The sequence below is a fragment of the Aquarana catesbeiana genome, linkage group LG13, assembly GCF_042186555.1.
Source record: "Aquarana catesbeiana isolate 2022-GZ linkage group LG13, ASM4218655v1, whole genome shotgun sequence".
NCBI lineage: Eukaryota > Metazoa > Chordata > Amphibia > Anura > Ranidae > Aquarana > Aquarana catesbeiana.
Window position 1 is genome coordinate 60,710,061 of NC_133336.1, and position 13,840 is coordinate 60,723,900.

Sequence of the window (13,840 nt, forward strand, 5' to 3'; positions counted from 1 at the left end):
TTGGAGGCATTTTTCTGCCAAGTTCAGTTTGGGCAGACAAGATGCAGTGTAAATTTATCCCCCGGTGTACATGAGGCCTTAGTGACTACAGCGACTATATCGCTCGCTACAAGTCGCTGTTAATTGCTGATGTTAGCGATATCGCTGCCACAAAATGGCCAGCAGCACATTCATGTGTTAGAACTTTTTATGTGAGGAACTTATTCATGAAGAGTGAGAACTGGAGCCAAGAATCGTATAAGGGGAATTTGATTGTGTATTGACTTGTTATAGACGGACGACATTCGTATGTCACGACATTCCTGTCAGACTCTGCGCAGGTTACAACCTGAGGTACTGGCGGCAGACGGCCCCTCCCCGGTCACATGACGCCTGCTCCCCGCCCATTCCTCCAGTCACAGTCCGCTGTGTGGCGAGGCCGGAGCTGAGGCAGAGATTGTGCCCGGCGGACGGGCTGGACGGACAGCCGGGAGGGATGCGGGGCGCTATGGCGGCGGCATTCACCGGGCTGCAGCGGCTCTACCACTCCCTGCAGGACCCGGATAAAGTAGCCGCTTTCCAGCGGCTGTGCGGGGTACGGAGGCCGCTGGAGGAAGAGAAGAAGACGGACTGTCACCCCAATGGGGTGGGAAACGGGACTGCCACCGAGCGGCGGGGTGAGGAGAAGCAGGCGCAGCGGCGGAACTCCCTGACCGGGGAGGAGGGTGAGCAGTTCGTCATCCGGAACCGGCTCCTCTATTACCTCTTCACCTTCGGTACCGAGCTGGGCAACGAGCTCTTCTACATCTCCTTCTTCCCGTTCTGGATTTGGAATGTGGACCCGTACGTGGGCCGGAGGGTGATCATCGTGTGGGTGTGGGTCATGTACCTGGGCCAGTGTACCAAGGATGTCATCCGCCTGCCCAGACCCCTCTCCCCGCCCGTCATCAAGATGGAGGTCTTCTACAACTCCGAGTACGGCATGCCCTCCACACATGCCATGTCCGGCACCGCCATCCCCCTCTGCCTCATCCTACTCAGCCTCGGGCGCTGGCAGGTAAGACCCAGGGGCCACATCACTACGAGGGGCCACATCCCCACCCCTATCCATAGAGATCAGGGGCCACATCACTACAAGGGCCACATCCCCACCCCTATCCATAGAGATCAGGGGCCACATCACTACAAGGGCCACATCCCCACCCCTATCCATAGAGATCAGGGGCCACATCACTACAAGGGCCACATCCCCACCCCTATCCATAGAGAGATCGGGGGCCACATCCCCACACCTATCCATAGAGAGATCGGGGGCCACATCCCCACACCTATCCATAGAGAGATCAGGGGCCGCATCACTACAAGGGCCCCCCCCCTATCTATAGAGAGATCAGGGGTCACACCACTACGAGGGCCCCCCCCTATCCATAGAGAGATCGGGGGCCACATCACTGCCCCTATCCATAGTGAAATCGGGGGCCACATCACTGCCCCTATCCATAGAGAGATCAGGGGCCACACCGCTACGAGGGGCCACATCCCCACCCCTATACATAGAGAGATCAGGGGCCACACCACTACGAGGGCCCCCCCCTATCCATAGAGAGATCGGGGGCCACATCACTGCCCCTATCCATAGTGAAATCGGGGGCCACATCCCCACCCCTATCCATAGAGATCAGGGGCCACATCACTACAAGGGCCACATCCCCATCCCTATCCATAGAGAGATCGGGGCCGCATCACTACCCCTATCCATAGAGAGATCAGGGGCCACATCACTACAAGGGCCCCCCTATCCATAGAGAGATCAGGGGTCACACCACTACGAGGGCCCCCCCCCTATCCATAGAGAGATCGGGGGCCACATCACTACCCCTATCCATAGAGAGATCGGGGGCCACATCACTACCCCTATCCATAGTGAAATCGGGGGCCACATCACTGCCCCTATCCATAGTGAAATCGGGGGCCACATCACTGCCCCTATCCATAGAGAGATCGGGGGCCACACCGCTATGAGGGGCCACATCCCCACCCCTATCCATAGAGAGATCGGGGGCCACACCGCTATGAGGGGCCACATCCCCACCCCTATACATAGAGAGATCAGGGGCCACACCGCTATGAGGGGCCACATCCCCACCCCTATACATAGAGAGATCAGGGGCCACACCGCTATGAGGGGCCACATCCCCACCCCTATACATAGAGAGATCAGGGGCCACACCACTACGAGGGGCCACATCCCCACCCCTATACATAGAGAGATCAGGGGCCACACCACTACGAGGGGCCACATCCCCACCCCTATACATAGAGAGATCAGGGGCCACACCACTACGAGGGGCCACACCACTACGAGGGGCCACATCCCCACCCCTATACATAGAGAGATCAGGGGCCACATCCCCACCCCTATACATAGAGAGATCAGGGGCCACATCACTACAAGGGGCCACATCCCCACCCCTACCCATAGAGAGATCAGGGGCCACATCACTACGAGGGGCCACATTCTCACCCATATCCATAGAGAGATCAGGGGCCACATCACTACGAGGGGCCACATTCTCACCCATATCGAGACCAGGGGCCACATCACTACGAGGGGCCACATTCTCACCCATATCCATAGAGAGACCAGGGGCCACATCACTACGAGGGGCCACATTCTCACCCATATCCATAGAGAGACCAGGGGCCACATCACTACGAGGGGCCACATCCCCGCCCCTATCCATAGAGAGATCAGGGGCCACATCACTACGAGGGGCCACATTCTCACCCATATCCATAGAGAGACCAGGGGCCATATCACTACGAGGGGCCACATCCCCGCCCCTATCCATAGAGAGATCAGGGGCCACATCTCTACGAGGTGCCTCGTCCCCACCCCTATGCATAGGGAGAAGGGGGGCCACGTCCCCAAATCCATCCGTAGGGAGACGGGGGGCCACATCACCGTTTAGAGTGGGGTATTAAGGGGCCGCAGCCACATCCCCATTCATAGGGGAATAAGGGGCAGGTAAGACCCAGGGGCCACATCACTACGAGGGGCCACATCCCCACCCCTATCCATAGAGATCAGGGGCCACATCACTACAAGGGCCACATCCCCACCCCTATCCATAGAGAGATCGGGGGCCACATCCCCACACCTATCCATAGAGAGATCAGGGGCCGCATCACTACAAGGGCCCCCCCTTATCTATAGAGAGATCAGGGGTCACACCACTACGAGGGCCCCCCCCTATCCATAGAGAGATCGGGGGCCACATCACTACCCCTATCCATAGTGAAATCGGGGGCCACATCACTGCCCCTATCCATAGTGAAATCGGGGGCCACATCCCCACCCCTATCCATAGAGATCAGGGGCCACATCACTACAAGGGCCACATCCCCATCCCTGTCCATAGAGAGATCGGGGCCGCATCACTACCCCTATCCATAGAGAGATCAGGGGCCACATCACTACAAGGGCCCCCCTATCCATAGAGAGATCAGGGGTCACACCACTACGAGGGCCCCCCCCTATCCATAGAGAGATCGGGGGCCACATCACTACCCCTATCCATAGAGAGATCGGGGGCCACATCACTACAAGGGCCCCCCTATCCATAGAGAGATCAGGGGTCACACCACTATGAGGGCCCCCCCCTATCCATAGTGAAATCGGGGGCCACATCACTGCCCCTATCCATAGAGAGATCGGGGGCCACACCGCTACGAGGGGCCACATCCCCACCCCTATACATAGAGAGATCAGGGGCCACACCACTACGAGGGGCCACATCCCCACCCCTATACATAGAGAGATCAGGGGCCACATCCCCACCCCTATACATAGAGAGATCAGGGGCCACACCACTACGAGGGGCCACACCACTACGAGGGGCCACATCCCCACCCCTATACATAGAGAGATCAGGGGCCACATCCCCACCCCTATACATAGAGAGATCAGGGGCTACATCACTACAAGGGGCCACATCCCCACCCCTACCCATAGAGAGATCAGGGGCCACATTACTACGAGGGGCCACATTCTCACCCATATCCATAGAGAGATCAGGGGCCACATCACTACGAGGGGCCACATTCTCACCCATATCCATAGAGAGACCAGGGGCCACATCACTACGAGGGGCCACATTCTCACCCATATCCATAGAGAGACCAGGGGCCACATCACTACGAGGGGCCACATCCCCGCCCCTATCCATAGAGAGATCAGGGGCCACATCACTACGAGGGGCCACATTCTCACCCATATCCATAGAGAGACCAGGGGCCATATCACTACGAGGGGCCACATCCCCGCCCCTATCCATAGAGAGATCAGGGGCCACATCCCCGCCCCTATTCATAGAGAGATCGGGGGCCACATCACTACGAGGTGCCTCGTCCCCACCCCTATGCATAGGGAGAAGGGGGGCCACGTCCCCAAATCCATCCATAGGGAGACGGGGGGGCACGTCCCCACCCCTATCCCTTTACAGTGGGATATTAAGGGGCCGCAGCCACATCCCCATTCATAGGGGAATAAGGGGCCACATCACCAATCCCATCCATAGGGAAGTAATAAGGGGTCACATCTCCACCACCAACTCTATACTAAGGGGCCCGCCACCAGTCCCATCCATGGGGAGATAAAAAAAGGTCTTCATCTCTTCTCTTATCCATAGGGAGACAAGGGGTCACATCTACTCCCCCAATCCTATAATAAGGGGACATAAAAAAGGGTCACATCCCCACCAAGATACAACTGCCTAAGTGGATGAGGGCTGCTGAACTAGGGCCTCTGCTGTCCCAAACTCATAGACCAACGAGTCATATTTGGTTCTTCATATCCTTGTCCTATTCTGGGGGAGATAAGGGGTCACATGTACATCTTAAAGCGGAGTTCCAGTCCCCCAAACAGTGACCTGAAACTGACTGCGCTGCTGTGAACTAGAGCCATTGGGATACATGGAAAACACTGAGCATGCATTTTTAGCGCAGAAAAAAGCTAACGGAACTGCATCTGGTGAACTAGCACTTACAGATTTCGGAAAGCAGGTAGTTTCCATTTTAGCTGTGGGTGTCTGAAGCCCCCCTGTCTTCAGTTCCGCGATTTCTGTGCAACTGGCTACCCAGCATGCACCTCCCAAACTCGCGCCTGCGCATTAATGCCTCTGCATGGCTCAGGTTGCCAATGCGAGATTTTGGCAGTAGGCAATTCGCAAGGACTCCCGGGGTACATGATGCCTCTATCCCATGAACCCTTGCAAATCGCCTAGTAAAGTAATCACCTAGGCGGGGACTGCAGGAAGTAAAGGAGAAAAAAAGAATCTAAAAGGTATTAACATTTAGAAAAAAAGGATTTACATTGGTAAAAGTATGAGAAAGGGGGATTCCATAGAGAGTACATAAAATGGGTGGAACGCTGCTTTAACCAGAGTTTACAGTGAGCCTCCATTCAGGGAGGTCACCTATGTGTGTTATAAGAAGGGGCCACATCCAATCCCCCCCAAACTAGAGGTCATCCACTCTGGTGTCACCCACATGAGTTATTGTGTTTTTGTTTTTGTGTTTTTAAAGATTGCCCACATTTCCACCCTGACTTTTATTTCTGGGCAGATGGTAAAAAAGGGCCACAACTCCACCCTGACCAGAGTTTCTAGACTTTTTTTTTTTTTTTAAATATGAAAAGGGGCCACTTCTCCACTCGGGGGACACCCCTGTATTTTAATATAGGCAGGTTCCATATGTCCATCCTGACCAGAGCTTCTAGTGGTCCTACACTAAGGGGGTCACCTATGTGTGTTATAAGTAAGGTTGACATCTCTATCATGACTAGAGCTATCTGATCTACTGTATAATTTCCTCAGTCAGGGGACACAGCTCCACCCTCACCCCAACATTTAGAGTTCCCCTCTCTTGGGTCACCTGTGTATATTATAAATAGGGGACACATCTCCACCCTCAATCTTATCCCTAGGCAGATGGTGGATAAGTAAGGGCCTTCATCCTGACCATAGCTTCTAGAAGTCACCTCTCACAGGGTCACCTATGTATATTACTATATGAAGGGGACACATGTCCATCATGACCAGAACTGCTAGAGGTTTGGGTCACCTTTTGTATATTAGAAGTGGCCCCATCTGAGCTATGAGTCGTCCTAGACTAGAGTTTCATCACATAGGCATTGATTTACTAGAACTGGAGAATGCAAAAATGTGGTGAAGCTGTGCATGGTAGCCAATCAGCCTCTAACTAAAGCTTGTTCAGTAATACCCCTTTCACACTGGGTCGCTTTGCAGGCGCTAAAGCGCTAAAAATAGCGCCTGCAAAGCGCCCTGAAACAGCCGCTCCTCACACTCCAGTGGGAAAGCCTAAGGGCTTTCCCACTGGAGCAATGCGCTGGCAGGATGGTAAAATAAGTCCTGCTAGCAGCATCTTTTGAGCGGTAAAGGAGCGGTGTATACACCGCTCCTGCCCATTGAAATGAATGGGGCACCGCGGCTATACCGCCGGCAAAGTGCCGCTGCAGCAGCGCTTTGCGGTGGTCTTGACCCTTTCTCGGCCGCTAGCAGGGGGGTAAAACCGCCCCACTATTGGCCGAATAGCGCCGCTAAATCGACGCTAAAAATGGCGCCCGCACTCCCAGTTTTAGTGAATCTCCCCCATAAAGACTTTTGTATTTTGTTCTAGATTCATAATCTTGGATCTGGGCAGATGGTGGGTAAGAAGGTGCTGTATCTCCTGATCTAAGCTATGGGATCTTCTAGAGAACAATCTGCTCCAGAGCTTCTCTGTTAACTTTTGCATATAGTCTCTTTTACATCTTGTAGAGGTAGAGAAATGCATGGGAGTAGAACATTTTTTGATGCCTTATTAACTGGGTCATGTTGGAGAGCCTGCAGTATTCAGCCAAGGGGGAAGATCCAAGTTTGATTTTTGTCCAGGGTTCTAATTAATCTAACACTGGGAGGGAAGGTGCCATATCTTCCTTCTCATCAGAACTGTTAGCTGCTTTTTCTTTTGAGAGGGTTTTTAGTGGGTCTACCAAGTAATCTGTATTATCTGATCTTTGGGACACTTCTGTAGGTTGGTGGAAATTAGTACCAAGCTCAGAATTTGACAGCCCAGATGGCTGGTGGGAAAATGCCACATCTTTCTTTTGATCGGAGCTCTGTGCGCTTCTCAAGTTTCAGCAGTTGAGGGACATCTGTGTAAGTTGGAAATTCAGAGTAGCAGTTCAGAATCTCTGTCCTGGACAGATAAGGTGCCATTTCTTCCTGCTTATCTGTGATTCTCTTATGTATGTTAGGTAATGTTCAAAGTTTCAGTTTTAGAGTTTTATGGCAGGTGAGAAGAGTGCATCTGGGCACCTTTATCTAAACTATGTTTACCCATAGAGTTCTTCCTCTTGAGCGCATTTCTGATAGTGAGCTTGAGGGAGATACCATTGGTACCAATCTTTCTAATCTGTAACATTCAGTTTCCTAAAGCGTAACTCCACTTTTGTTGGGGGAAAAAAAAAAAACATTCCCCTCTGGGTGATCTATGAACATTGCAAGGATTATAACAACCTTTGTTTGGATTGCTACCTTTTGTTATTCTGAAGAAATACCTTTTGTTTTTCTCTGTGTCTGTGTGGGAAAATGTAATCTAATGGGAGTGGTTTCATAATTGTCAATCAGCTGTGCACCTGCAGAGCACTAATGAGGAAACCTGCTGGGCCTGCATCTCTTTAGACGCGATTTTGCGATTTCCTACTGGGAGTATCTCACCAAAAATGACATTTTTTGTTGCAGGGGATGCCTGAAATCTGACTTGTATCTTAGGCTTAATGTACCCGAGACGTTTTTACAACCTCTCCTCAATGATCTAACTTGACAGATAGTAACCCACGTTTAAAACGTCTGTTTTGCCGCGTTTTAATGCCGCGTTTGAAAAAAATTTTTTTTCTAATGCTCTTACCACAATCCAGCAAGCACATTCTGCAGGCAATCTGGTTATATACCAGGGCAAATCTGGCATGAACATCTAAGCAATAGCAAAGAGACTGCCAAAAACTTTTGCTCAAGGCAATAACAATGATATCCAATTTTGCCCTGGGAATGTGTGTTGTATTTGTTCCTGCCTGTGTTACAATGTAGCAGCTGGTATGAGGTGAGATCACTGCAGTACTGATAACCAATCGCGGCACGTCGCACTGTTCTTTCTTTCTTTCTTTCTTTCTTTCTTTCTTTCTTTCTTTCTTTCTTTCTTTCTTTCCTTCTTTCCTTCTTTCCTTTTTTCTTTCCTTCCTTCTTTCCTTTTTTTTTTCTTTCTTTCTTTCTTTCTTTCTTTCTTTCTTTCTTTCTTTCTTTCTTTCTTTCTTTCTTTCAGATCTCCCTTCGCTTCCTCTTCAATAGCCAAAACAGGAAGTCAGCAGAAATCCCTTCAAAGTGAGGGAATCCCAGGGTGTCACCATAACTAGTGTCCCCATTGGAAATTTTCTCCTCTATTACTGTTCTGATTACAACCCAAAGTTTGGGATTTCTTTTACTTTCAATGATAATGTTATACAGGAACATTGAGGGCAAATCTCCCTAATGGGGTGCACAGACAGCAAAAAAAACCATGACGAGTTTTGTTCCCTCTCCACTCTATCCAAAACTAAAAGCAAAAAAAGTTTTCCTTTAGTTATATCTTAGAGGAGCTCCAGGCCCCCCCCCCAAAAAATGTCAGCAGCTACACATACTGTACTTTTTTAATATAAGGACTCTTACCTATCCAATGATCCAGCGATGTCCTCCCTCAAGCCGTTTCTTCCATTGCGGCTCCACAGCTGGTTTCCTACTGTGCATGCACGAGCCACTCTGCGCCTTGTGTATGGTCCCTTAGTCTTCTGGAACCTGTGATTGCCCCCCCCTCCCCCCCCCCATCTGGGAGAACACAGTAGCTGTGTGTGGGAGGGATTTCCCCCATCAACACATCTATGGCTGGCTTTGAACAGTTCCCTGTCTAATGTCCAGTTACAATTCTTCTATCAGTGAGTCAAATGAACTTGCATTCACCTATAGCCGACTCAGCATAGGGTTAAAGGTGAATGAATTGTCTTTTCAATAGTTATTTAAATATACAGTACATTTAAAATATATAATCAGCATTATATAAACGTTATCAGTGTGTGTTGATGTTTTAGGAAAAAACCTTGTTTCTTTGCATGGTTGTAAATCCTATTGAACATGGAAGCCATATTTGCTAATTGCGTAGTTCTGACCTGCCTTACAGTGCTACACTGAAGTTCTGCTATACTACTACTTCTAAAGCAGGCCATAAATTGAGCTATTATCTTTCCTGCAACCACGGGTGCAGAAAAGAAAAGTGCTTAATTCCCCATCAACACATTCAGTGTGGATGGGGGAATCCTTCCTGCAAAGCTTTCGTATTCTGACAGCAGGAGGCTTCCCAGCTATCAGAATACAATAATCACTGCCACAGCTATAGCCAATGCCAGTAATTGACCACAAAACCCTGACAGGCTGGTTGTATTGATGTTGATCGATGACTTGACTTCAGTACAACCAGCCTGCCCATACATTAACCAAAATTCGGCCGGTCCCTGCTCAACTGGATGAATTTCGATCAGTCTATGGCCAACTTAACAAAGTCTTCATCAGCAGACTCATTAAATACTATACAGTGCAATCACTAACTGTCTGGCTGATATCTTATCTCGGTGGTTAAGATTTCTGATTGAATGTTCTTATTGCAGGGTCAGCTCAGCTGTTTGCCTTGTAGTTCAAAGTGACACTTTTACCTGTTTATTGATATCATTTTTTTGCTTTGTACGGCAGTTTTCCTTGTAGTTGATAAAGTTTAATGGAGCAAGTAGAATTTTTTTTTTATACATATGTATAAATACCAATACATATTTTGGAAACCTAAGACTTTCCAGTAGCCTCTTGGGATTCACAGCTATTTGTCCTGGCCAGCATGTTTATTTTGAACAAAAAATATTTTAGACCTAATTGCTGATTAAAGCGAGCTGTAGATGGATTGAAATGTGTCCAGTTGAGCAGGGACCAGTCAAATTTCCATCCATCTATGGCTGTTCCTGCTCAACAAGTTGATATGATAGACTTCTGTTGAACAGGAATGTCGATCATTGGCTGGAGCTGCTGATGGAGAGGAGAGAGGAGTCCCACTCTCAGAATACAATGGCACAACAGGGAGCATTCCTCCATTCAGCTTGCTTGTGTGGATAGGAGAATCCGTTCGCTTTTTTTTTTTTTTTTTTTTTTGATCGAAAAAAAAATAATAATTTACTTTCTATGGTCAGCATTAGGCCGGTGAATTTCATTGTTGCCAGAAAGAATTTTTCTCGATACCCCCATCAACACAGACAGTGTTTGATGCTGGAATCCCTCCTGCTGGACCATTGCCTATATCAGTTAATGGAAGTGCCTTGGCTGTACAGACTCGCCCACACAGCCAAGTCTGACAGGTACCCGGGGACAGGATACGTAGGTTTTGAGTTGGTCTGTTCACCCGTCTCTGCTTACCTGTCAAACTCTGCTGTGTGGCTGAGTCTACAGAAGATTAGCTTCCATTCACTTGTGTGGGCTTGTCTGCACACGGGTCGCTGCAAGTACAAAAATAAACATAAATCATGCTATACAGGGCTAAGCGCCTGTGTGAATGAGCAATTACAGATAATTCTATACTGTAGCTTCTTTGAATCTTCTTTGTTGTCTTATTTTCATCACTGCTTGTGTAATGAGACAGTTGATCGATAAATGCTCACAAAATTTGGTGTAATGTTTAATAATAGTAAAAAGTCGTTCTTTATAACAAAAAAACTCCAGTATAATTTTTTTCATTTTAAATCCGTATTCCAGGAAAATTGAGGAAAAAAAAACGGCCTTAATGGGATTCTCCTGCACTGCAAGGGTTAAATACTTTTTTGCCTAGAGTACCACTTTAATTCGCTATATCCCTCACTTTGTAACTTCTTCCTTCCATATGGCTGGTCCCCGCAGTTAGACTCTAACTTTTTTTTTTCTGACTATTTTATGGTTTGTTTTCCTCCCAGGCGGTTTGCCTTGATTATTATTATCTAAGTCTATACCCCCCAGGCTCATTCCGAACTGTTTGTTAATCTTTCAAAACTCACTTCCAGTTATGCATTCTTTGTCATACTGGTTAAACGTGCTCATTTTTATGTAAGGTGTTGTACGTAAAATAGGAGAAATTACTTGTTCTCGGGAGCCTTAAAGCAGTTGTAAAGTCAGGGTTTTTTTTTAGTTTTAATGCATTAAGATAAAAAGCCTTCTGTGTGCAGCCTCCCCCCTAATACTTACCTGAGCCCCATCTCTGTCCAGCGATGTCCACAAGTGTCTGTCATCCAGGACTTTCCCATCTGATTGGCTGAGACACAGTAGTGGCACCATTGGCTCCTACTGCTGTCAATCAAACTCAGTTAACCAATCAGGAGAGAGGGGGCGGCACCAAACCGCAGCTTCGTGTCTAAATGGACACACAAAGCTGCAGCTCCGCTTGGGTGCCCCCATAGCAAGCTGCTTGCTGTGGGGGCACTCAACAGGAGGGAGGGACCCGAGAAGAGGATCCAGACTCCTCTGTGCAAATCTACTGCACAGAGGAGGTAAGAATAACATGTTTATTTTTATACGGAAAAAAAATGACTTTACAATCACTTTAAGCCTTTACGGACCAGCCGCCATCATACCTCTGTACTTTGACGTAGAATCCCGGGGTTATGGCAGCAGATAGCTGTCATAACCCCAGTATTTTCTTCAACGGCGGGCAGTCCTCTTTCAGATAAAAGTGGTCTCCACAGTGAATTTGCCACAAGATCACTTTTATCGGTGGCCGAGAGAGGTGTCCCCCTCCCGCTGTGCTTCGGTCGTCTCCGTCAAACTTCACTTCCGCCCATTGGTCTTGAAGGGCGGAATCTAATTTTTTTTTTTTTTTTTTTTTTGGGGGGGGGGGGTGGAATACATTTATTTTATTGCAGTTAAGTGTAAATGTGAGATTAAAGGTCTTTTTGAGGCCAGATCTCACAATAAAGAGGTCCTGTCATGCTTTTTTCTATTACAAGGGATGTTTACATTCATTGAAATAGGAATAAAAGTGACCCAAACTTTTTTTTTTTGTTAAAGCTCCCGTCCTGCCGAGCTCGCACGCAGAAGCGGACCCATATGTAAGTCTCGCCGGCATATGAAAAGGATGCTCAGACCACACATGAGAGCAACAGTTTTAGCAAAAGACCTCCTCTTTAGCTCAAACTGGTAACCTGTAGACATTTTTAAACGTCACCTATGGAGATTTTTAAGGGTCAAAGTTTGTCGCCATTCCATGAGCGGAAGCAATTTTGAAGCATGACATGTTGGGTATCAATTTACTCGGCATAACATTATCTTTCATAGTATAAATTGGTGTGTAGAAAAAATTGTGAAAAAAACGCGCCGTCTTATACAAATAGTGGTAGCTGCCAGCACATCAGATAATCTGTGAACAAGTAAAGTAATATAGTACAGCGCTGATGAAGATAAAATAAGCAATAAAATTATACCAATATAAAGTGAATATGGGGGGGGGGGGGGGGGGCAGGTAGAGGAGGATCGGGGCTGCTCTGCAAAACCATTGCGTAGGTAAGTATTTAATAAAAAATTACTTTTAATGACAATTACTTTGTCATGCAGTCAGAAAGTTACTATACAGCAAGTTAAAGTTCTACTAAACCCAGGACCACCAGGATTCACTATAGCTTGTACTTCCACAGTACACAGAACCTGGAAATGCAATTATTTTACAAAATATGAACAGCTAAATACCTTTTCACTCGTCAGCAGTATATAGCAGTCTTGTGACTTCTATCAGTGTCCAGCCGAGCACTGGTTAAAGCTTGTAGGAGGAGATTTCATTCTCCTCTGACTGTCCTATGAGGCTGCAGAACCTCTGACTTTCTGTCTGGACAGTGCTGATTGGCCCTGTGTTGATCACATGCACAAAACAAAAATCTCTCTAGCAATACACACCAAACTGAGCACGTGCAGAGTGCCTCCAGGGCTCTGTTCTATCAGCAGATGTATTGGGGACAGTGGAAAAAGGGGAGGATCAGAGAAAATGGCCACAGTGAGTATAACAAGCATGCTTTACATATGCATATACAGACTGATTTCACTGTGGTGGGTTTAGTAACAATTTAAGAGGCATACTTTGTGCCATTCAGTGATTTGTACAAATCACATGGGACCCATTTAAAATTTATTATCTTTTTTTTTTTTATTCAGTTGACTAAACAAATAGGTGGGGATAAATGCTAAGAGTGCTTTATCGATTTATTTTAAGATGCTTAAAAAGAAAAAAAGCCTTTCCTTTTTCGAGTGACTTCATTATTCTTGTGTTGCAAGCTTTGATAAAATAGCCTTGTGTAAGCTGAGAATACAATGTTGTAAGTTGTGTATTTTAAAAAATGCTTTGCATTTCCACTGCAGCGGATATTACTTTTGACAGTCAGCAGATGAGAGAGATAAGATGTCTCACCCGGTGACCTTTAGTCATGACGATCACGTGGTTCATTCTGTTTAGAAAAGGATTTCTGTATGAGCAAGGACTAGGAGGTGCAACGTTCACCGTCCCGTGTCATTCTGCGTGTCATAAGCGTGTATGGGATTCTGATGGTGTATTCAGTCCTTGCTTCATTCTGACCTTTACTGTATAATGTCTAGTGGAATAAGAGCGCTTTTGTTGTTTTTGCTCTGGAGAGAAATGGTTGGGGGGGATGGTATTTTTTTTTCTTCCCTAGCTACCCTTAGATAGATCCGGGTTTTAAAAAGGTTTTCCAGATTTATTATAT

The 13,840-nt window shown here is 47.6% G+C and overlaps 2 protein-coding genes across 2 annotated transcripts in view; both read left to right on the forward strand.

Moving 5' to 3' along the window:
- Window positions 1-365: 365 nt before the first annotated feature.
- Window positions 366-13,840, forward strand: part of SGPP1 (sphingosine-1-phosphate phosphatase 1) — a 39,767-nt gene continuing 26,292 nt past the window's right edge. Inside the window, exon 1 of the mRNA XM_073610178.1 lies at window positions 366-1,036. Coding sequence (XP_073466279.1) covers window positions 476-1,036 — 561 coding nt within the window. The 5' untranslated portion in view covers window positions 366-475. The remainder of the gene's footprint in view (window positions 1,037-13,840) is intronic.
- Window positions 990-13,840, forward strand: part of WDR89 (WD repeat domain 89) — a 118,198-nt gene continuing 105,347 nt past the window's right edge. The window contains exon 1 of the mRNA XM_073610180.1: window positions 990-1,036. The gene's annotated coding sequence lies outside the window, so the exon portion shown is untranslated. The remainder of the gene's footprint in view (window positions 1,037-13,840) is intronic.